Source organism: Trichechus manatus, unplaced genomic scaffold (genome assembly GCF_000243295.1).
Source record: "Trichechus manatus latirostris isolate Lorelei unplaced genomic scaffold, TriManLat1.0 scaffold00181, whole genome shotgun sequence".
Lineage (NCBI taxonomy): Eukaryota > Metazoa > Chordata > Mammalia > Sirenia > Trichechidae > Trichechus > Trichechus manatus.
The window spans coordinates 2,679,091-2,704,800 of record NW_004444117.1 but is presented as its reverse complement, the minus strand read 5'-3'; the positions used below and the strand labels follow the sequence as shown (position 1 = coordinate 2,704,800).

The 25,710-nt window shown below is 38.7% G+C and overlaps 1 protein-coding gene across 6 annotated transcripts in view; it reads right to left on the bottom strand.

Moving 5' to 3' along the window:
* Positions 1–25,710, bottom strand: part of RUFY1 (RUN and FYVE domain containing 1) — a 67,632-nt gene that overhangs the window by 12,618 nt on the left and 29,304 nt on the right. For 4 of the 6 annotated variants that reach the window (XM_004387151.2, XM_023741440.1, XM_023741441.1 and 1 more), the window contains 8 exons: positions 20,724–20,785; positions 18,267–18,332; positions 15,544–15,613; positions 12,896–12,997; positions 11,603–11,719; positions 10,825–10,992; positions 2,339–2,436; positions 594–713 (listed from right to left, as the gene is read on the bottom strand). In XM_004387151.2, coding sequence (XP_004387208.1) covers positions 594–713; positions 2,339–2,436; positions 10,825–10,992; positions 11,603–11,719; positions 12,896–12,997; positions 15,544–15,613; positions 18,267–18,332; positions 20,724–20,785 — 803 coding nt within the window. Of the gene's footprint in view, positions 1–593; positions 714–2,334; positions 2,437–10,824; positions 10,993–11,602; positions 11,720–12,895; positions 12,998–15,543; positions 15,614–18,266; positions 18,333–20,723; positions 20,786–25,710 lie in introns of those variants that run through there. The other 2 variants (XM_023741442.1, XM_023741444.1) reach the window with 2 other exon arrangements.

Here is a 25,710-nt window from a genome sequence, read left to right as displayed (position 1 = left end):
CCTGCTCAGGTTGCCACCTTAACATCTAAATCCTTCAGTGAGACATGGAAATGGAGGCCTACCCCTCGTGCCACCTCCTTAAGATTGGGGATACGTAGGACAGAGGCAGGCACAGGTACACATCTGACATTATGTAAGTGGAGGAAAAGGAACCGAGCTCTAAAAAACGTAGGACAACAAAAGAAGAATCCTCTATTGGAATGGAAACCTGAGGGGAAAGAAAGAGTTCAAAACGTATGCTGCTTTTTCCCAGAGCCCGCTGACAATAGGGGATCCTGGAAGGAGGAGGGGGTATGAGGAGGAAAGATGGTAGCTTGTCAGGAGTGGCTCCTCCTTCTTACCACCTACGGGGCCCTGGGAATGTTACTGAGCCCCTTGGAGCCTATTTCTCATTGTGAAACAGGGAATAAAGACCTCCTTTCTCATCAACAGGCTTTTTACTTAGCACATTTGCTCTCATCCTAATTTTAGTCTGAGAAGGAGTAATTAAACTCTGAAGGAGGATGCTTTCTGCCCTCAATTCTTTCTGGAGACAAGAAGAAGAATCAGAAGCTGGCCTCCTGGCCCTCCCTGAGCTCATAGCCCAGGCCTACCACTGTGCGTGCAGCTGGGCAAGCTGCTGCTGCAGGGCGCTGACTCGCCCGCCCAGCTCCTGCTGCAGCTTGTGGCTCCGCTCCTCGGCCCCCTGCCTGGCCCGCTCCGAGTGCTGCAGCCTGGACAGAACACAAGCAAAGGACCAAGCCTCACAATTTTAGGTCGGATTTTTGCATATTTCTGAAGGCTTTGTTTTCTATTATTTTAAACAGAAATTGGCTCTAATGTGTACATATAGTTCCATGAGTTTTAATATGTGCACACATTTGTGTAACCACCGTCAAGATATATAGAACTGTTCCATCACCCCAAAAAACTCCCTTGTGCTACCCCTTTGAGTCATACCCTCTCCCTATCCCTAACTCATCAACCTCAGATCTGTTCTTTGACACTATGGTTTTGTCTTTTTGAGACTGTCATATAAATGGAATTGTACATTATGTAATCTTTTGAGACTAGCTTCTTAGCACAATGTCTTTCAGATAAATCCAAGCTTTTGTGTGCATCAGTGGTTCACTCCTTTTTCTGGCTGAGTAGTACTTCATTGCATAAATGTACCCCAGTTTGAAGGGCATTTGGGTTGCTTTCAGTTTTTGGCAATTATGAATAGAACTGCTATGAATATTTGTGTATCAGTTTTTGTGTGAACGTAATTTTTCATTTATCTTGGGCAAATACCTAGGAGTGGGATTGTTGGGCCGTATGGTAAGCATATATTTAACTTTTTAAGAAACTCTTTTCCAAAGTGAGTTTTATTTTCCCACTAGCAATGTATGGGACAGTTCTAGTTGCTCAATATCCTTGTCAGCACTAGGTATTGTCCGTTTTAAAAAAAATATTTTAGCCATTCTAGTAAGTGTGTAGTGGCATCTCAGTGTGAATTTAACTTGCATTTCCAAATGGCTAATGATGCAGCACACCTTTTCATGTGTTTATTTTCCATTCATAAATCCTCTTTGTTGCAGTGTCTATTCAAGTCTTTTGCCCATTTTATTTATGTTAAGTCTTGGGAGTTCTTTATATATTCTGGATACGAGTCCTTGGTTTGATACGTAATTTGCAAATTTTCTCCCAATCTGTAACTTGTCTTTTTATTCTCTTAACAGTATTTTTCACAGGGCAAAAGTTTTTAATTCTGATAAAGTCTAATTTATCAAGTTTTCTTTTACGGATTGTGCTTTTGGCATCATTGCTAAGAACCTTTGCCTAACCCAAAGTCATGAAGGTTTTCTCCTAAAAGTTTTATAGTTTTGCATTTAGATTTATGATCCATTTTGAGTTCTTTTTTTAAAATATAAAGCATGAGGTGTAGGTTGAGGTTTATTTTTTTGCATATGAAACTATAATTGTTTTAACATCATTTACTGAAAAGAGTATGCTTTCTCCACTAAATTGCTCTTCCACCTCTGTAAGAAATCACTTCGCCACATTTGTGTGTGTCTGTGTTTGAACTCTAGCCTGATGCATTACTGGTATGATATTGAAATGTGTGAGTAACAAGGAACTCACTGAACAGTAGTGAACTCTGAGAAGATAGGTTGACACAGTAGCTAGAAAGTTGATTAACTTAGGCACGCTTGGGCAAGGCTGGTGAATTCAGCCATTCTGTCGGCGGAGACTATGGACCTGAAGAAGCAATCATCCCAACCCGCCTGTGCATTTGGGAGAGACTCTGAATAAGTCCCCAGGCCCAGAGAAGGTACTGGTAACTTCTAGGGACTATCTGCCAGGAGGAAGTGGTTACCTTTCTTCCATTTGTTTCATGCTGGACATAACTTGATTGGTTTTTTCTTCAAAAGATGTGATGGCTTCATTCTTCTGCTGTAAATTGCTCTCTGCATTCTACAAAAAGAAGAAAAGTGGGTTTATACTCTGTGTGTCCCCCACTCCCACCCCTGCTCTGGTTTATAAACGGTGTTCAATTGTTATCCTTGTACTTCTGTTAACACTTTCAAGGGTGTTTCATTAATTGCTGCTCTTCCCTAGAGCCCTGGAAGATAAACTGGGTCAAGGCTCCCAGCTTTATCAATAGAAAAAGGGAAAGAGGGACGTAATGGAGTCTTTTTCCCCCTCTAGGAAGGATACCTGCTCCTCTTTTTGAAAAGGAACTTCAGAGTCAGACTGCCGGGCACACCCCCTAGTCCCCACCCTGCAGGGCTCTCTGGGAGGCAGGCATGGTGAGCCCCCACTCCTCTGATCAAGAGAGGGAAGCTCAGCAAGAGAAAGCAGCTAGCTGAGGGCTGGAGAGCAAACGAGAGGTGGCCTGGGGCTCAGACCCACATTTGTGTGCTTTAAACCCTGACAGATACTGACCTTAAGATAAAAGGATACAGAAAAGCAGGAGAAAATTCTAATAAATTCCAAAAAATAATATACATGCTGTATTCTCTGACCTTAACACAATAAAATTAGATTATTAATAATCAAAGAAAAGCTAAAAACACATCATATCTGGAAACTAGCATATTACTAAAAAACTACTGAGCTAAAGAAAAAAACTAGAAGGGAATTATGAAATACTTAAGAGCTAAAAGACAATGAACACACTATACAATATTTCACTGCATCTAAGATGCCACTGAAAGAGCCCTGGTGGCACAATGGTTAAGCACTCCTCTGCTAACCAAAGGTTGATGGTTCAAACCCACCCAGTGGCTCTGCAGTAGAAAAGACCTGGTGGTCTGCTCCCGTAAAGATTACCAGCCTAGGAAACCCTATGGGGCAGTTGTACTCTGTCTGACGGGAGTGCTATGGGTTGGAATTGACTTGACAGCACAAAACACCAATAAGATGACACTAAGCATAAGATGCACCATCATTTTACATACACTTAAGAAGGGAAAACACTGCCAACTGAAACAGGACTTCAGAGATACTAAAATATGAAAACTGTTGCTTCTTAAATGAAATATTTTTGTTAAAATTTGAGGGACAAAGTTAAAGTAGTACTTGGTAGGTACTTTTTAATTAAAAATGTTTTTTAAAGAAATAATTAAAAAAAAAAAAAAAAACAAGCAGGCTGCTTATGTATAACCAAACACCTCATGGAATTTGGTTCCTTGGTTTGGAGGTTTAGGGTCACGGTTTCATGGGACATCCAGTTATTTGGCCTAATAACACGTTTACTGCTTCTGTTCTACCTCCTACTTCATTACATAGTACCTCGGGTCTTAAAAGCTTACAAGAGGCCATCCAAGGCTCAATAATTGGTGGCTATTCACCTGGAGTAACAGAAGAAGAAGGACAGTCAGGAATGTGTGGATAATTGCCTCCATGAACAACTGCCTTCTTTGCCATGAGACCAGAAGAACTGGATGGTGCCCAGCTACCATTACTGAACATTTTGATCAAAGATTTTATAGAAGAATCCCGATCAAAAGGGGGGAAATGCAGAAAAGAATTTAAAATCCTCAAGGACTCTAGACTTTCTGGAGTCATGGAGGATGGATGAACCCTGAAACTATTGCCTTGAGATAATCTTTAAACCTTAAACCAAAAATATCCCCTGAAATCTAAAACTGAATAATAGTTTAGCTTACCTAGTAAAAAAGGTCTGCCTTGAACATTATGCTCTTTTAAGAACTATCTATGTGGGAGCAAATTAATAACAGCAACCTGAAAGATTAGGTAGGAACCTTAGGGGGCAGTGAAGTTATGTTAATGAGGGAAGAACAACTCAGAAAAGGAGGGTGAGAATGGTTGTACAACTCAAAGAATGTAATCAGTGTCAGTAAATTGTACATGTAGAAACTGTTGAACTGGTGTATGTTTTGCTGTGTATATTCTCAACAACAAACTAAATAAAATTTAGGAAAAAAAAAAAAATCCAGAACAATGAGCTAAGCATCCATTTCAAGAAGCTGAGAAAGAGCTACAAAGCAACCAGAAAGAAATAATAAAGTGAAATAAGAAATCAATGACATAACGAATAATAGCAACAACAAACTACAGAGAATATTAGAAAAAAATCTGGTCCTTTGAAAAGATTATTAAGACAGACACACCTCTGGCGAGGCTGAATAAGGAAAAAAGACAGAAGATGCAATTAAGAAAATGCTGAATGAAAAGGGATTTAAACAATTTTGTAGAAGAATACTATGAACAACTATATGCTAAAACATTTGAAAGCCTAAACAAAATAGATAAGAGTTTTGGAAAAAATATGAAAATATACCAAAATTGGCAGAAGAAGAAATAGAAAACATGAATAGGCCAGTAAGCATTCAATAATTGAAATGGGACTCAAAGTCTCCCCATCCAAAAAGCCCCAGGCCCAGATGAGTCCCATAAAACAGGTAGGTTCTCAAAACTTTTTTGAGGATACTTGCTATCTTATACAAGATACTCCAGAGAAAGAGAGGGAGCTGGAAAGATTATTTTATAATGCCAGTCTAATTGTGATTCTGAAGTCAAATAAGGTTAGTAAAAGAAAAGCAAATTAAGAGACTGATCTCATATATAAAAACACACACACATATATATTATATACATACTACCTAATCGAACAAGAGTATTATATTGAAAAATAGGACACCATGACCAAGTAGAATTCAGGAATCTGAGGACTGTTTAACACAAGAAAATCTACTATCAATATAAAAAGGAGATAGATAATATGATTGTCACAATAGATAAAAATGTAGAAAAAGCATTTAATAAAGCTCAACACTCATTTAAGATAAAACCTCTGTGCAAACAGAAGGACTCTCCCTTAACTTCGTAAAGATTATATACCAAATATCTGACCAGCATTATACACTCAGAAACTTTAGCTGTATTCCTTCTACGATAAGGACCATGAGTTTGTTCACTATTTCTTCTACTGTTTAATGTAGTCCTTGAGGCCCTGGCCAATACTAGAAAGGAAAAATAAATAAGAAGTACAAAAACTGAGAGTGAAGAGATTAAAACCAAAACCAAACCCACTGCCATCGAGTCGATTCAGACTCATAACGACCCTATAGGACAGAGCAGAACTGCCCCATAGAGTTTCCAAGGCTGTGATCTTTACGAAGCAGACTGCTACATCTTAATCCCATGGAGCGGCTGGTGGGTTTGAACCACTGACCTTTATGTTAGCAGCCGAGCTCTTAACCACTGCACCACCAGGGCTCCCTGTGAAGAGATTAAACTGTCTTTATTCGCCGACGATATGTAATTAATTATATCTAAAACCAACAGGATCAGTAGACCAGCTATTAGAACTAGATGGTAAGCAAGGTTGCCAAACACAAGAACAACTTACAAAAAACAATAGCAGCAAGACCTAGCAAGAGAACATAACAAAAAAAGGCATCAGTCACACAAGTAACACAGACTATAGAGTTCAGAATTTAACTTAGCAAAAACACAAGACCTTTATGGAGCAAAGAGGACAAAAATGATTATCTGAATAAATGGAGACCTTGGCCATGCTCTTGGATGAAATGTCCTAAACAGTACCCAGAGGTGAATTTTCCCCCAAATTAATCTGTAAGTTCAACACAATCCCCATTTAAAAAAATCAGCTGGATTCTTTTTTTTTTTTTATTGTGCTTTAAGTGAAAGTTTACAGTTCAAGTCAGTTTCTCATACAAAAATTTATACATACATTGTTATGTGACCCTAGTTGCACTCCCCATACTCTGACAGCACACGCTTCCTTTCTACCCTGGATTTCCTGTGACCATTCAACCAGCTCCTGTCCCCTTCTGCCCTCTCATTTCGCCTCCAGACAGGAGCTGCCCATTTAGTCTCATGTATCTACTTGAGCTAAGAAGAAGCACACTCTTTATCAATATCACTTTACGTCTCATAGTCCAGACTAATCTTTGTCTGAAGAGTTGGCTTCAGGAATGGTTTTAGTTTTGTGCTAAAAGAGAGTCCAGGGGCCATGTCTTCCGGGGTCCCTCCAGTCTCAGACGATTAAGTCTGCTCGTTTTACTAGAATTTGAGTTCTGCACCCCACTTTTCTCCTGCTTTGTCAGGGACTCTCCGTTGTGTTCTCTCAGCTGGACTCTTTTGAGGAAATCTATAAACTTATTCTAAAATTTTTATCAAGGAAAAAGGTCTACAAATATGTCAATCTTAGAAGAGAAGAAAGAAAGGAAGGAAGGAAGAAAAGAAGAGCAAAGAGGACTGTCTTGACCTACCAGACATTAAAACAGACTACCAAACTGCATTTTGAGGAAATCTATAATCTTATTCTAAAATTTTTATCAAGGAAAAAGTTCTACAAATATGTCAATCTTAAAAGAGAAGAGAAGAAAGAAAGGAAGGAAGGAAGAAAAGAAGAGCAAAGAGGACTGTCTTGACCTACCAGACATTAAAATAGACTACAAAACTGCAGTAATTGAAACAGACAAACCATTAAAAAGAGACCTCGGAGACAATTCCATTTTTATACAGGAACTTGATATGTGATAAAAGGTAGCACACATATCAATGGGAAAAGGATGAATTAGCTTTTAAGTGGCTTACTGTATGGAGAAAAATAAAACTGTATCCCTAGGTTAAGACCATATATAAAGGCAAACTCTAGATGCAAAAGGTAAAACCTAAATCTGAAAGGTAAAACCAATGTAGACTATCTTTGACACCTAGGCATGAGAAAGGGCTTCTTAAACAAAATCCTAAAATTGCAAGCCATAATGTGAAAAATCAACATATTTGACTACATCAAAAATAAGGATTTAAAGTAGTAACATGACAAATTGGGAGAAGACATTACAATATGTAAACCAATAAGGGACTAATATTTAGACTATATATGGAATTACTGCTAATCAACAAGGAAAAGATAGGACACCCAAAAGAAAAAAGGACAAAACATATGAACAGGTAACTCACAAAGAGGAAACCAAATAAATGGCTACCAAATATATGTAGAGATCTTCAAGCTCATTAGGTTGAGAAATAAATATTGAAACAACAATTAGATGTCACGAGACTGGCAAAAGTTGGAACACTAGATGGTGCCAAGTGTTAGAGGGGTGTGGAGATCCAGGAATCATGAGACACACCTGGTGAGAGCCTTTTGGAAAGCAGTGTGGCTGAGTTTGTGCAAAAGTACACCAAGTGAGTATGTGACCAGCAATCTTGCTCCAAGTTATGTGTGCCAGAGAAATTCTCCCAGGTCCTTAAGGGGGTATGTGTAGGTCCAGGCACTAGGGTATTGCTAGTGCTAGTGGAGTTGGAGGTACTGATCTGCCTATCACAGGGGGAATGGGCAAGGACGATGCAGAGGGTGCACACTCTGGGATATAAGGCTACACTTAGAGGCAAAAACTAGACACACACAGATCAATGTAGGGCCGAGGGGAAAAGTAATAAACGAATGAGATCTACAGTCTACAGCACAGTAACACTCATGTAAATAAAAATTCATGTGCTCAAGATGATACATGTTTTAGAAGGACAAATATAAATAAAAGATAAGCACTTTAGAATGCTGGCCTAAGGGAAAGAGGATGGGAGGAAGGAAGGGGGATAAAAGGAAAATAAGAAAATAAAACGAGAGGTACTTTGTACAGACTTGTTAATTATTATGTGCCCAAACCTGAGGAGTGATGTTGACTCAACCCTCTGCATCTGAGGTGAGAGAGGAGGAAAAAGATTTGAAGTGAAAAAATAAAAATAAAAAAGATTATACAATTCTATCAGTGCTTGATCATACCAAAAATCTAAAGTATGTAGCACTGACTTAGCTGTCAGGGGTTTGGCACTGTCAGAACAGATGTTACAAGCTGGAAAGTTGGTGATCCTTGTTAGTCACGGCAAGACATTTAGTACAACTGTCAACTTGCCCAAACTTGGCAGAAAGATTGCTGCAGCTGTATAGCTAGTTGTGCCTGGGGCTCTAGGGGTATGGCTGTTTAAGTGTTCCTGTGTGTTGCTTGTTTTTAGCAACACAAAGGAAAGGGAAAAGCACAGGCAAAACTTGCTGATTTGCAAAGAGAGATGGATGGAAATACAGAGCCCAAAGATTAGGAGGGCTTGACAGGGTTAGTAAAGCCAACTGCTTCTAAACCCTAAAATACACGAGACAAGGCTAAAAACTGGGTAATGAAGGCCCTATAAAACATCCCCGGGAGAGACAGAAAATTATATAGAGCCAAGAAACAAAGCAATAAAGCAGGTACAAGAACTACATTTAATAAAGAACTCTGCTCACTAATACGCAGCATGAATGGAAATGAACAGACCAGAGGCTACAATGGAGGGAACTGTATTATCAGAGAAACCATCAGTTCAGCCTGAAAAATATCTGTGACTGTGATCCCTAATACAACTGCCAGGCTGCCAAACTTACATCAGCAAGAAGCTGGCTGTACAAGCTATACAGCCTCTAAAGAAGACACACTCCCTGGCAGCCCACTTCCAACGTGGCCACAGAGGATGATGGACTCTCAGAAGGCAAAGCTAAGGTCACAGAGGCCAGTAGAGGAAGAAGTCCCTTCAGAAGGCAGAATCAGGGTAGCCAGATGCGTTCACAAGAGCTGGCTATTAAGGTGGTGGAGCCTTCACAGCTCCTGCCCAGAGGATGTAATAACTGCCACAGACTGGTGCTCCCTCTTCTACTCTTTTCCAAACAGGAAGTGTTACTGTGGCTGTCGTGTTTCTGCTTTACCATTTTATAGGGGTGTGACAGGTTAATGGGAAAAAGATGACTGGTCGCCTAGTTTATAGGTCACTGGACTTAAAGTCACATCTGGACCGGATGGAGTGCTGGGTGCCACTAGGGATGGGGACTTGAGGAGGACGCAGAGACCAGATGGACTTCAGGGTACCTCCCATGGAAAGGAGAGGATGCACCATATATTTGGTAGCCAGGGGGCAGACTGCGGTACAGACAACTCTGTCTACCACTATCTCCTCTCCCAAGCACCTGGCTTGTAGCCCAGCAAAGATGGTATTTCCAAGCTCCCCTTGCAGCCAAGGGTGGCCAAGTTGGTGAAACTTGCATTGATGGAATTGAATGGAAGTGACGTGAGCAACTTCTGTCTCACTAAGAGGAACCCTCAACTCTGGACTTTTGCTTTTCTCCCCTCTTCCACTGACACCAGGGATGGCGACAATAAGCATGGCCTTGAAAGCTGAAGTGGCCACCAGCCTGTGTCCCTGAATGACTGTGAGGAGCAAAACTGCTAATCTGAAATGCTCCCCTTAGAACTATGTTACAGAAAAACAACTTCCGTATTTTTAAGCTGCTCTATTTTAGGGTCTGTTAAATTATTAGAGAAGTTTAGTTTCCCCTAACCAACCCACATAACATTACATTTGTATTCTGACCAAAAATAGAATATGAAAAAATTCAAATAGATAATTTGTTAGGAGGGTGAAACTATTTTTCTCCTTTTCACTTTTGTTTTACTTCAGTTTGCATTGTTGCTATTATGTTGATTATGTAACAGTTAAAAAAAGGAAAAAGTCAGAATAAAGCAATGTAGTCTATTAAGTACTCTCTTCCTTCACATTATCTTTGACATAATACGGGAAATGAGAGTGAAACCACATCTATGGCAGATGAAGTGGGACTGTTCTGGAGATAAAATAGGAAAGAGAGCTTCAAAACAAGAAAAGCTTTGAGAAGGAGACAGAATGGTGCAATAGCTTCTGGGCAAGGAACCTTTACAATATTTAGATGCCGTCCTTCAAGCTCTGGCATGATTGACTCTTTCCGGGCTAGATGCCCTTGACTACTCTCAAATGACATAGGAGAGAGAGGCAAGCCGCTAGTGGGGTGGGCCGGAAGAGACAGCAAGATGAACTTAACGACAAAGTTTGAAAAGCCTACCTTTTGGTTAGCAGCTGAGCTCTTAACTTCTGTACCACCAGGGTGCCTTAAAAAGACTAAATTATATCTTTAATCCACTTCTACATTTCTTGTGGTAAACACTCAGTCACTTACTAACAGGAAACAGTAGGGAGACAGATAAGGGACAGTGGACAAAGGTGGGGTTTGGATCCACTGCTTATTAGCTGTACAACCACAGGCATGTTACTCAACCACTGGATTTTGTTTTGCTACATGCATTTTTTTCCCCATTTTATAAACTTTTCTCAGGGAATGCTGTGAGGATCAAACATAACAAACGCAGTAACATGTCCAAGGGCCTCGAGCCAGGTCTGACCCATACAATAGCTTCAAAGATGTGTATCTTTTCTCATTCTGCAGGAAGAAGGATACAAGGCTGAAAGGCAGCACAGGACAAACAGCAGGTGTGAGATGGACACACAGCTGACTCCCACCTGAACCTTGTGAAACATCTGTAAGTTAATCGCTTTGACTTCTTCTAGCTGCTGGCGAAGGGCGACTAGGGTGTCCTGTTTCTCGTGGGTGTCCTTTTCCAGTAATTTCATTGCAATTTCCATTTCAGTTTTCATTCCAATTTGTAACTCCAGTTCTTTTTCTAGTTCCTTAAAAGGATATGTACAAGGAAAATGTTATTAAAGTAGGTCACAGAAATGTATTTAACTGAGATTGTATCTTGGGCAATGCCTAAAATATAAACTGAAGTCAGAATAGGCGAGAGAGACTTAGAAAAGTCTGTCTACAGAGTAACTAGATTAAGTTTTTTGCTTTCTTTTCATTTTTATAATTAAAACTGGCTTTGCATCAAGCCAATGTAAAGCTGGTATGCTGCAACATGAGCCTAGAATTCTATCAACCATATTTTCCAAACCCCCAGATGAGAATGCGAGGTCAGAAAGAATGTCTTGCATTGGACTGTTGGAAGCAATTTGGATGTTGCAATGTTAGAATTTCTAGAATGGGCTGCTAGTTTATGGAGACAAAGGTGCAACCATTTTGAAACAGGTTTCTGTCCTGGATAATTCAGGACACATGTCCCCCCCATTCACAGACTAAAAGTGACTAAACATAGGCTTTTTTTTTTTCTTTTAAGTGGACTTCGATTTTCTGTGAGCACCAGCAGGTTTAAGCATGCTATGTGAAAAGTGCTGACAGAATTAACTTAGAGGGCTACTGAAGGGCACTTTCTAAAGACAACCCGTCTCACCCACTCACCAATCGGACTCTCTTTTCCTCTTTTAGCTGCTTCCACACGTCACTATACATCTCATCCAGACCTTGCCGCGTTTGCTTGTAAGTCTCCAGCTCAACTTTTGTATCCTGTTTTGTTATCTGTATCAAACAAGAACATTGAGAGGGATGGCTTGCTTACAGAAAACTAACTAGTCATAGTATTTTGAAACAGAATTTTTTAAAATGTAGGATAATTTCTATTTTTTCAAGCATGATGAAGAAAGGTTAAAAACTTAAAGACATTAGAAATTGAAGATAAAAGGATGAGAGCAACTGAATTTTTGTAAAGACAAGTTAGGTTCATAAAACAATTTATACATTTAAAAAAAAAACCAAACCCGGAGGGTTGCAGTTGAGTTGATTCTGACTCACAGTGACCCTATACATGTATGTTTTTTTTTTTTTAACTGTGTTTTTAAAGAATACGTATAAGAAAACACTTGCCATTTCAACCATTTTCATATGTACAATTCAGTGACATTCACCAGGTTGGGGAGCCATTACCGCTATTCATTTCCAAATTTTTCCCTCACCCTTAAGCAATAACTCATTCTTCCTCCCACCTGCTCTTGCTAACCACTAATTAATTTTGATCTCTATGCATTTGCCTATTCTAGATATTTCATATAAGTGGGATCATACAATATTTGTCCTTTTGTGACTGATCTATTTCACTCAGCATAATGTTTTCAAGGTTCACCCAGGTCATAGCATGTATCAGAACTTCATTTCTCTTTATGGCTGAATAATATTCCATTGTATGAAGAGATCACTTTTATTTATCCATTCATTCAAAAACAATTTATATTTAGTTTTCTTTAAAACAGAACACAAGTGCTTATCAGGAAAAGCCCTTACTAATCAATTATTTAGTATTACTGAGCATGTTTTCAGCACTGGGTGGATTTAGAGATGAATCAGATATGGCCTCTATCCTCATCATCAGGTAATTATGTAAAACAATAAACAGATTGCTACAGTGAAGGAATGTACAAAAAGCTATGGGAACGTGGGAGAAGGAGGGCCTTGGCCCACACGTGGGCACGAGGAATGGCATCACAGAAGACACTGAGCAGAAACTGAAGAATGAACAGGAGGTGCATGTGAAAAGGCCCAGAGTGAGGGAGCACACAGTGACAGGAGGCACTTGGTAACATCAAACAAGGTATCTATGCACATATGAGGCCTGGGTCATTAGTAAACTATGAACTATGAGACCAAATAGGTATGTGTGAGTGAGAAACATGCTGCCCAATTCTCAGCTCAATTTCTCACCTCTACGCTCTTTTCACTTCTTTCACGAATTAATTCATTTTGCTCTCTCAATTGGTGCTGTTCTTCTTGAAGTGAACAAATCCGGCCTGCTGCAGCTGAAAGCTGATTGAGAAAGAATTCTATGTTTAACATCAAAATTGATCTTACTGCTCCAATAAAAACACATTTATTTGGCATCTTCATAATTTTCAATGTACTTTCACACATTTGATATTTTCTTTTTTATTTAACTTCCTGTTTTGAGTAGCTAATAAATTCACGTGGTTCAAACTTCAAAAGACATAAAAATGTATCTATTAAAATCTCTCTCCTGCCCCTGCTCCTAGCCACCTTTATCCTCCTCAGACTTTCTCCTCTTCTACAAAAAAGACAGCATATTACTTAATGTGGGCAAAGATTTAGGGACCTCAAAATTAGAAACAGGCTGAATATCCAGTATTAGAGAAATGGTTAAATTACAGTGGAAGCATAAAACAGAAATAAGTAGTTATCAAAATGTTTGCAAAAGCTCTTAACTTAAAAAATACTTATGCTACAATATTGATAGAAAAGCAGCAGCTTATATGGTATGCTCTCAACTCTAATTAAAAAAATTAACTATGTTAAAAATGCTTAAGAAAAGTTGGGGACAATATATAAGAAATAATAAAAAGTAGCTCTTGCTTAGCAAAGGGATTGTGAGCATTTTTTCTGATTTCTTCGTTCTTTTCCGTTTTTCTAGCCAATGAGCAAAACTCCATTTTATCTCTCTAGGGAAAATTACAGCAGCTTTGGGGAGGAATGAAAAACAAACCACTAAAGCCGTGCCCCAGAGGATATCTCGTCCTCCAATGAGTGAGTTCTGTAGTTTAGGGAACAGTGCACAGAAGCAGGACGCCTTCAGGATCTGTCTGAGGAGAGGACATCCTGAGAGGCAGGGGAGGTGAGCAAATATACCAACTAACCGCCACTTCCCTCCCCTGGCCCCTCATTCTAGCCTCAGAACACAGTGTGGAGAGAGAAGAGAAAGAAGCAAGGCATTTGTTCTTGGCACTTCCTGTGTATGCTATTGGCATCATTCGCTGATAGAGGAACCTTGAAGCGCTAAACTCCTCTCTTCCTCTTTGTCAAAAGTGTCTGAAAACACCCCAGAATCACTCTTCACTCAGACCCAGAACCCTGGACTAGGTTTTCTAAATGTAAATGCTGTGCTCCAATAAGAAAAATCAAGGCTTTAAAAGGAGGCCTTAGTTACTAAAAGGGAAGCAGCAGACAAAAAACGGTAAGCCAATTCCCATCCCATCTGAAGACGCAGAGAGTATCCCTGAATAGAAGTAAAGCACATTTTTCATTACAATCATTTGCTTCTAAAGATAAAAATACCGATGGTTTAGTTTCAAAAGCTAAATTTTGTTGAATTGCTGTATGATGTACTGTGTACATTTTCACCAGAATTAAAAAAAAAAAAAGCTAAATTAGGCCTTCATTCAAAGCATGCCACCTCATCTGGAAGAACCAACAGATCTGTTTGTTCTAAAATTAACCAACATCTCTTGAGTGCCTCCACAGGCCAAGGGGTATATTAGATACATGTATATATTTATAAATGTATATATTATATATTTATAAAACATACTATTGTAAAGTATGTTTTATCACCTAGTACCTACCTAAACTGAGGCTCAAAGGCCTACCTACCTAAGGTGAACGCGAGTCCTCTGAATCTAAGTTCAATGAAGTTTCTCCCATGATGCCCATTTATGAATATATACTCATGTTGAATTTCCTTCTATTCATACACATCTGAGCTCCTCTCCTGAAAGCCTTACAATGCAGACCCCTCAGGTGAAAGCAGCCTTACATGGGAGTCCTTCATTATAAAGGCATGCCTGTAACCTGATCCCACAAGAGTCGGGTGTTCACGCTCAAGCCCCTGAGAGCCCTTCTTCCTTCTCACTGAGTCTAGGGTGGGGGAAGGCCTGAGCAGACAGGGACTGCTACTACCTGTGGAAAGGCTCAGAAAGGCTGGGCAACCCCCCTTCTGCTAATAGGAGAAACAATATGTCCAAAGTGGGCTGCCAGGCAGCTGGCAGTAAGCTTTCTCCCTCTGCCTCAGCCCTCCTCCTTTCTGTCCTTTCCTTCTCTCTTCCTAATGAGAAAGAAGAGAAAGACAATGCTGTGGAGAGAGTGGTTCTGCTTCCTCTTCTAAGAGGCAGAGATAGAGGGCGTGGGCTAGGGTATTTACACCTATCATCAGTCACTGCCTTCTGGGGTAGCGGGGACAGGGACAAACTACCTCATAGGAAAGGCGGAAAAGAGGAGCAAATAGCAGTTTCACAACAGAAGCTGGGATTTTCAAAGAAGGAGCTTTCCTCTATTGGACTACTTTCAAGTAATAAAACCAAAGTCCCGCAGAACTGGCTCACGGTCAGTTGTAGTCTCTCACTGGGGGCCCTGGACAGGGCAGAATAGGGATGTTCTGAGGATGCAAAGTGTTGAGCATAGTGTTGAGCATAGTGTTGAGCATGCCTGACCATGTGCAGCTCAACCAACGTTAGCAATTCCCGTTCCTACCAGCAATAAACTGTAGTCAGACATACCAACTATGCTGTTTCTCTTAACTCTGGGTAAATTGTTTTGTTTAAGAATTTCCACAAATTAGTACAAACCTCTTCTTGAAGCTTTGAATTTGTCTTTTCCAAGCCATCTATCTTGGCCTGAAGATCCCCAACAGTACAACTGTAGAAAATAAGTAAATGTGAACTTATAAAAGCTGACTGTTTTCCCAACCTGTAAGCACCTGAGAACAGAAATTTTTAGATTTCCTGTGTGAAATGCAAAGTCAAAGGTCTCTCCAATTAACTCAGTGGAGATGAGAATTCTAAAAAATATATATACATGTGCATGTGTGTGTATACACACACACTTCTGATTAAGTTTTACCCCTAGAACATGCTACCCATTTCTTTTTTAGTCAGTTGGAAAGAAAATATTTTTTCCCCAACACAATAGATGATGGAAACCAAAATGTGTTGGTGGTTAATATATCTAAAGTAACATTCATTACAAGATATTTCAGTAGTAGAATCAAAGGTGATTTTCCAATCTTTTTCATACCTTTCTCTATTTTTCCAATATTCTTTAAGGAATATATACTACATTTATGCTGAAAAAATATGTAGAAAGCTCATGTAATCAATCAGAAAATAGGAAGCCAGTGGACTTGATAAACAATAATAATCATAACCACTGTAATACTAATACTGTTTCTGGACTATGCGCCTGTTGGCTCTGAGCACTTTAACTCCATCGACTCATTTAGTCATCACCCCAATTCTCTGAGGTAGGTCCTGTTGTTACCTATTTTACAAACGAGGAAACCAGAACTTTATATATTAAAGAACTCTCTCAAGATCACACATCTATGAAAGGGGCCAGGATTTGAGCCCAGTAAAAACTGTCACTTTTAAGCAATAGGCCATAGTGCCAAACACAGGTCCCTTTTGCTGGTGAGGGAGAAGATAAAGAAACAAATCTGGCAAGGTTAATGAATCAAGGTTTAGGAGTTGGGTGGGAAGAAAAATAAAAATACAAAGACACAAAATGAAAAGGAGAACGTGATGGTTAATTTTACTTGTCAGCTTGGTTAGGCTATGGTTCCCAGTGGTTTGGCCAAACACTAGACTAGTTGCTGTTTCATAATGTATTCGAATGTAATGTAATCACTTTCCATAATATAATCTAATGTAAAATAATCAATCAGTCAACTGAAAGGGGGGTTTTCTTGGGGTGTGATCTGCCTTCAGACTATACATAGATATCACAGCAGAACTTGCTTTCTCTCTCACCTCTGCACTCTTCCTGTTGCCTGACCTATGAATCTTAGGACATAAAACTGCAGGAGTCTCCAGCCTGCCATCTGATTTACAGATTTTGGATTTGCCAGCCCATCATAATCATGTGAGCCAATCTCTTGAAGTAAATCTCTCTCTGTGTATACATCTTGTTGGTTCTGTTTCTCTAGAGAACCCTGACTAAGACAGAGAATAAAACAAAAAATACGGAGGGAATTAAGAGTTTTAAGAGTATATAATTTTCACCTCTATATTAACTATGTAATTAAGAAAATATCAATAAAATTTATATTTTTCTTAGAAAATATAAATTACCAAAAGTGACTTATCCTCAAGAAGCAGAAAACCTAGATGGAACACCAACTAACAAAAAAATGGAAAACTAGCAAAACATTAGCTCCAAAAAGGCTTTGGGCCCAGACACCTTCAAGTTTTCAGTGAACAAATAAAGCCCATGAACTAGAAGCTGTACCCAGGCACAGAAATAAGGCAAAGCTTTTTAATTCATTTTGTGAAGCTGCACTACCCTGATACCATGCCAGAGGAACAATTAAATTAGCTTACATGTTAAAAGAATGATTAAATTACTAAAACTATGATCAAGAAGAGTTTACTTCTGTGAAAGAGGAATGGTTCAGTATAAAGAAGCCCATTAATATAACAGTCATCGTATCAATAGATTAAGTGACAGAAGTCAGGATTACCTTCACAGGTGATAAAAGGCATTCGATGCAACATCTAGTCCTTATAAAAATTCTCAATAAACTAGGACTAGGTCAAAAATCTCTCTCTCAAAACAGCAGCCAACATCACACTTAAGGAAGAAGCCTAAGAGAAGCTTTTCCCTAAGCACACTCTGAGGAATGTGCAGTTTCTTTGCCTGTGTACAAGGGCTCTGGGCAGAGGCTTTCCTGTGGAGTACTGCTAACATGCAATGTACATGATTTAAAAGGGGTGCAGATAGAGAATAACGTGTCTCCCAAACACTTTAGACTAAGAATCTCCCCCACTCCCCATCAACATCTCCAAGGACTAGTATTTCATGAAACACATTAGCAGCTTTCCAATTAAATAAAAATGCAAAATAAAGATGCTTGCGATCACTATCAAATTGTTCTGGAAGGTCTAGCCCAGTGGTTTTCAACCTATTTTTCCTGCAACAACCCACCAGAGAGATTTAGCACATTCCCATCAGTAGCAGTGATTCCCATGGCAGTGATTTTCAACAACGTGGCTGTGGGGTAGGCAGTGGAGATCTAGTCTTTAATTTATTTACCCCTTGAAACTGTGTAACTGTGCAAAACAAAACAAAAACCCAAAGAATTTCCAAAAGCCATTTATCAATAAGAAATCATACTTCCCCAGCCTGTGCACATGCATACTGCTTCAACGATAACTTTTTTCTTGTTATGGAAAAAAGTACTCTTTGAATGACAATTGATGTTATAAATTTATGGCAACTCAAGTTATACGAAAAAATTATAGGATAAAGGATAGGGAGTACATAACTAACACTGGAAAAAAGGAGAGAGTCCTACCTTAAGTGCCGGTTGAGTTCTTCCACGTAATTCTTTTGATCAAGGACATCAGTAATTCTTTCGTGCCTTTTTTAAAAGAGCAAAAGAAGGGACCCACTTTTTAAATTCATGGTTAATACTTTGTAACTGCCCTCCAACCTTCCAATTACCTTGTAGAAATACCAATGTCTTCCGGAAACCAAGAGGCAGTCAGAGCTCAGTAATACCTGCCCAATCCCAGAGAGAAAAGAGAGCATGGCTGGCCAGGGAGGCAGCAGCCAGGACCTCAGGCTCCCTGTGGACACCCTCCCCTTCTGAAGATCTGAAGACAGCTGGACATTTGGGATGAGAAGAGACAACCCTCCATGAGCAAGGTGGAAGCACCAACCTGCAACATGCAAACAGCACTCTGGATGTGGCGGAGAAAGTGATTCTTATCACACTGAAATAAAGGAGGCTCACTTTGGAAAGGACATGATGAGACTTTTTGAAACACAAGCTCATCAGTTCTAAAGGCCAGGGAAGTCTGGGTTAATATTTTAAAGTTAGGCTTTCTACCCCCTAATTTCTTTATATACACACAAACATATAATTTATATACATGGGATCATTCTACAGCCTCATGCCATATGTGCTGGATTTGTTTTTGAGTGCAGTCATTTTTTTAAACCTGCTCTCCTCCATCCTGCCCTTTCACAGCTCTTCCAGGTAACCCATGTTTACAACCTTCCATATACATACAATAATGTACATACATGTGTGGAGACATACACAATTAAAAGATAAAATATACCCACTCCTCACTTATTGACATGGTTAGGTTCCAAAGACCAGGTCATTATACGAAATTGGCGTTATGCAAAAATGGAGGTTGATCACATCAGACCACAAAATGGAGGATGACTACATCACTACATAACTGCCAAATGACAGCATTACACAACTGCCAAATGACATTATTACATAATTGCAAAATTACACTATTACATAACTGCCAAACCACTGAGAATCCTGACCCAGCCAAGTTGACACATAACCTTAACCATCACAGCCAGCACTACTCTTGCCTCGCAACTTGGTGTTTGTTACTGCCAGACGTACATCGTTATTGGCAAAACAGTCGGATAGTAGTTTTTTTTACTATTGTCGTAAATGTGAAATGTTGGATAACGAGATAGTGAGGAGTAGGTGTATATATTAGGGATGTTTTTGTTTATGAAAATTAGGTATCATATATACTTATCATCATACTTTTCTCACTAAACAATACCTGTGGAAATCCCTCCAACTCTACTCTACCAGCAGCTTAAATATATTCTTTTTAATGTCTGCATAATATACCATAATGTGGAATATTATGAATGTTCCACAATTCATTCAATTATTCTCTTATTAGAGGATAATAATTTTATTTCCATTTTTTTGCCAGTTAAGACTAGATTTTAAATTCCCAGTGGGTTAACCTTTGTACTCAGGGTGCATAAAGAATCAGTGGGGTTCCTGCTAGTCCTTTCCTAGGCAGGGTGCTACCAGGGCACTGAGACTGTGGGGGAGTCATTTGGAAAGACAGGTAGTAGGCCCATGGTAAAATAGTCAAACACGACCAAAGAGTTTACAGTGACAATTTCTTGCCATGCCTGCCTGCCATCCCCTTCCCCACCAAAAAAAAAAAACAAAACAAACTCGTTGCCATCCAGTCAATTCTGACTCATAGTGACCCTACAGGACAGAGTAGAACTGCCCCATAGGGTTTTCAAAGGAGCAGCTGGAGGATTCGAACTGCTGATCTTTTGGTTAGCAGCCATAGCTCTTAACCACGATGCCACCAGGGCTCCACAGGCAACCACTATTACCAGGCTCTGTTATCAGTGCCACTCTACAAGTGTTCCATGCACATGAAAGTCTAACGTAGAAATACGTATGCATATCTTTTTTTATTATAACATAAATATTATAACACGATATACACACAATTCTTTAACTTCCTTTTCTTTTTCTTCCTGGAGAACTTTTTTAAAAGAATGCTGTTACTTAAAAAGGATGAGGGAGAGCTACACATGATATGGAAAGACATCCGAGACACATTACGACCAAAGAACAAGTCAAAGGGCAATTTATATAGTACCTCCCCATTTATATTCAAACAAGCAAACCATAAAGCAGAATATACTACCAACAAATATAGGATTGTAAGGCATTAAAAAAAGGTTTGGAAGGAAATGTAAGAGTAGTGTCCTCTGAGGAGAGGAGTGGGACTGACATGGGGATGAGGGGGCAGTATGAATGGGGAAATTTCATGTTCATTCTCTAGTCTTCCATGTAGCTAATTTCTTAAACAATGAGAATCATTCATGTATTAGCACTGCAATTAAAAGTAACTAAATGAAAACTAAAATCTCAAACAAAGCAAAAATAAAAATAGCATTCTTTACCAGAACTTCATGAAATATGTGAACAAGTGTACAGCACAGCACTTACTCTTTGCCACCATTGAGATCCTGCACATCTTTAAGGTAGAGGGAAAAATCGATCACTCCAACCTGACCGAGATAAAATACACAAGTTTAAATAAAAAAGTAATATTTCTCATTTTCCTCAAACCATACAGTCTTTAAAATTCAGGGTATTTATATTCCTGTCTCTTTCCCACAAACATTTAGTCAGACTAACCAGTTCTATAAGGCAGCAATTAATCAAACACACAAACCAAAAGAAAAATAATAAGGAAAACTTATTATAAATTAGCATTTAAGGGAATATTCTAAAATGTTACCACTTATTTTAGGTTAGCTTTGTGTATTTAATAATCACATTTACAAAGGCCAACAAGTCCTATGGGTACAAAATAGTAATTTTAAAAAAAGAGACCTGATCTCCAGACTAAAGTGGTAACCTTAACTGACACTTCTGACTCCTTCTTCCCTTAAATTTTGGGGAAATGATCTAATCAGTATTTCAGGAAAAGTTCTATACCACTGCTGGGAACTAGAAACAACCAAGATCCCTTCCACATCTAAATAGCAAGGGCTTTGTCAAGAAATAAAGCACTTTAGGCAATGGTTACACAACTTGACTAATGTTAACTGTTATCACTAAGCAGTACACCAGAAAAAGGGCAAAATGGCCAATGTGTTATATATAATTTTATAGCAACAACAAAAAAGGGTACAGCTGTTGATACTACTTAGGTACAACCAGACCAAACACCTCATGGAATTAGCTTGCTTGGTTTGATGGTTTAGAGTAATGGTTTCATGAGAACAATCCAGTCAGTTGGCCTAATGTTGTTTCACAGTTTCTGTTCTACCTCCTAGTTCAGTGAGTAGAGCCTGAGGTCTTAAAAGCTTACAAGCAGCCATCCACGAAACAATAACTGGTCTCTATTTGCCTGGAGTAGCAGAGGAAGAAGACCTAGCAATCGGAAAAGAAACTGGACTGCAGATCTAATTGCCTCCATGAACTACTGCCTCCTTTGCCGTGAGACCATGAGCCACGGTGCTCAGCTACCATTACCAAACGTTTTGATCAGGGATTCAATAGATGGATGCTAGTCAAAAGAGGGAAAACGTGGAACATAATTTCAAATTCCTATGGAGTCCAGACTTAGTGGACCCATTGAGACAAAATGAAACTTTGAATCTATTGCCCTGACATAATCTTTAAAGCTTGAACCAAAAACTATCCCCTGAAGTCATCTTTAAACCAAACAACTGTTTAGCTCAATTAGGAAAAATATTTACCTTGAGCATTATGCTCTTTTAAAGAATTATCTATATAAGATCAAATTGACAACAGTAACTCTAAAGCATAGATAAGAATTTTAGGGGGCAGTAAGTCTAAGTTAATGGGGGTGAAATAATTTGGGTAGAGATAGTGAGACTGATAATACAATGTGATGAATGTAACCAACGTCACTGAATTGAACATGTAGAAATTGTTGAATGGGCATGTGTGTATCATCATACTTTTCTCACTAAACAATACCTGTGGAAATCCCTCCAACTCTACTCTACCAGCAGCTTAAATATATTCTTTTTAATGTCTGCATAATATACCATAATGTGGAATATTATGAATGTTCCACAATTCATTCAATTATTCTCTTTTCACCAGAAAGTACTTTAGAGAGAGTGGGTGAGCGTCCTAGTCTGCTGTCATCCACTCCAGAGAGTAAGTGAAACCATTCTTATTTGAAATATAGAAAAATTAGGTACAGTCTAAGTGACAATCAATAGAAAAATGTTTAGAATCACGTTATAGCCCTATCATGGAACCCTATGCAAACGTGACAAAGAATGCAGTGGATTTATGTGTAATAATATAAAAAAAAGCTCCAGGATAAAATTTTAAGTCAAAGGATAACATGAAAGCTCATCATTAGCCATTAGGAAAATACAAATCAAAATCACAGTGAGACCATTTCATACCCACTAGCACGGCTATGAGCGTTCCCAGGTAGTGCAAACGATTATGTGCTTGACTACTAACCAAAAGCTTGGAGGTTCAAACCTACCCGGAGGCACCTTGAAAGGCAGGCCTGGCAATCTGCTTCCGAAAGGTCACAGCCTTGAAAACATTATGGAGCAGTTCTACTCTGTACACATGGGGTCACCATGAGTCGGAATCAACTCAACGGCAACTAACAACAACAATGAACAATGATACATCCAAGCAGAGATTCCAGTAGGTGATTAGATCTCTGGTCTGGATCTCAGTGGAAAGGACGGTCTGGAGTTTTATATGAATTCACTGCAGAGACGGGGTGGATCAGGGAAAAGAGAGTCAACAATAGAACCCTGGGAAACAAGTATTTAGAAAGAAAGGAAATTAGAGCCTATAAAGGAGACTGATAAAAACAAAAAAAGAAATGGAGTCAGAGCTTGGTGACTTCTGTGGCTAGGTTAAAGAAAGGAAAACCAGGATGTGGTTTTATGGAGACAATAAAGAATTAAGAATAAAGGAGTGGTCAAGAACATCAAATGCCATATAAGCTAAGTGTCTGTTTGATTTGCCTTTTAGTCGGGAGCTACTAGTGAGAGCAATTTTAGCAGAATAGAAAGGCAAAAGCCTGATTACAATGGGTTAGAAAGTGAATGACAGCAACAGACATTAGAAATCATAATTTAAAAATGTACCATTTATAATTATTGTTGTTGTTAGGTGCTGTTTAGTTGGTTCTGACTCATAGTGACCCTACAGGACAGAGCAGAACCACTCATTTATAATAGCAACAGAAATTATAAGGTGCTTAGACATAAATCTGAGAGTATATGCAAGAGCTTTATAAACTTATAAAACATGGTTTAAAAAAGCATAAAAAGAGACCTAAGTATATTATCTGTCTCTGAAGTACAAGTGGGAAGGAAATTATTTATTCTCTATAATTAAATAAAATTAATGATTATAATGCATTCTCATGGAAATACATGTTGTTCTTCTAACAACATACTAACAATTGCTTTAAAAACTGTGCTAGAAATTCCAGCTACCAACACTTGAATTTTTCTCATTAAGAATTATACGTTTCCATTTCTGCTTCAATGTTACCTATGATTTGAAATGCAAAAAAAAAAAAAAAAAATGTCTATGTTCAACACTGCTATTCAACTTTCTACTAGAAGTTCTAGTCAGAGCAAAAAAAAAAAAAAAAAAAAAAGAGAGAGAGCTAAGCAATGGGAAAGGAACCCTGGTGCACAATGGTTAAGTGCTCTGCTACTAACTGAAAGGTCGGTGGTTTGAAACAACCAGTGGCTCCACAGGAGAAAAGATCAGCGATCTGCTCCTGTAAAGATTACAGCCTAGGAAACCCAGTGGGGCCATTCCTCTCTGTCATACAGGGTTGCTGTGAGCTGGAATCAACTCGACAGCACACAACACAACAATAAGCAATGGGAAGATACACTATGCTCATAAATGTAAAAATTCAGTATCACAAAAATGTCAGTTCTCCAGATTAATTTATATATTCAATGGACTTTCAACCAAAATCTCAACTGTTTTTGTGTACTTGATAATTTTTTAAAATTCATATAGAAAAGCAAATAACCAAAAATAACCAGGAAAATCTTAAAGAAGAAAAACAAGGTGCGTGACTTTGCCTGCCAGGTATCAAGTCTTATGATAAAGCTACTATAATTTTGACAATGTGATATTGTACAGGGATAGAAAATAGATCACAGTATAATGAGCCCAATCACAGACCCGCACATGTACAGGGACTTGATATGTAATAGAGACAATACTACGTATCACTGAGGAAAGGAAGAACTATGTAATAAGTGATACTGGGCAAATGGTTTATCCACATAGAGAAACAAGTCTATATCCTAAGTGAGCTAAAGTTATAAATGTGAAAAGCAAAATTTTAAACTTTTACAAAAAAATATAAAGGAGTATCATTAACTTAGATTAAGGAAGGAATCCTCAACCAAGTCACCAAAAACACAAACCATAAAGGACAAGACAGATAAATTTTACCACATTAAAATGTAAAATGTCTACTCAGTGAAAGACACCATAAACAGAGTAGAAAGACAAGCCACAAACTGGAAGAAGATATGTATAATGATATAACTTACAAAAGTAAGAATATCCAGGATTAACAAAGAACTCATAATATCAATAAGAAAAATACAAACAACTCCAAGAAATGGGCAAAAAATATTAACAGGAAATTACCAATAGAAGAATACTTATGAAAAGGAACCCTGGTGGAGCAAGAGTTAAACGCTTGGCTGCTACCTGAAAGACTGGTAGTTAGAACCCACCCAGCAGCTCCACAGAAGAAAGACCTGGTGATCTGTTCCCATAAAGATTACAGCCTAGAAAACCCTATGGGGCAGATCTACTTTGTCACATGGGGTCACTATGAGTCAAAAATCGACTCAATGGCAAACAACAAAACATATGAAAATATGTTCAACCGCACCAGTAATCAGAGAAATGCAAAATAAAACATTAAATAGCATTTCATGCCCATATAATGGACACAAATTTAAAAGCCTGATAATACCAAGTGTTTTCAGGATGTGGAAGAACAGGAACAACAGCAAAGAAAATAATACATACAGTATTAAAAACCCCAGTTATGTTAAAATCAAACCTGTGATTTTTTTTGTGTGGTAAAAATATATACAACAAAACACAGAGCAGTTCAACAATCTGTGATGGTTTTAAAACATGTCTGCAAATTCTTGACACACCTCCTGCCAAAAGAAATCTATATTCCCAACCCTTGAACCTCCACAGCCTTTGTGCCTGTCTCGATGAACAGAATTCAGTGAAAATGATGCTGTATGATTTATGCAGCTAGGTTAATTAAAAAAGGCAATACAGCTTCCGTTTGGCTGTTAGGTCATCTGTATTTGAAGTTCTGAGCTTCCATTTAAGAAGCCCAGCTACTCTAACAGGCACCTCGCCAAAGAAGATATTCAGGTGGCTAACAGACACATGAAGAAATGCTCAC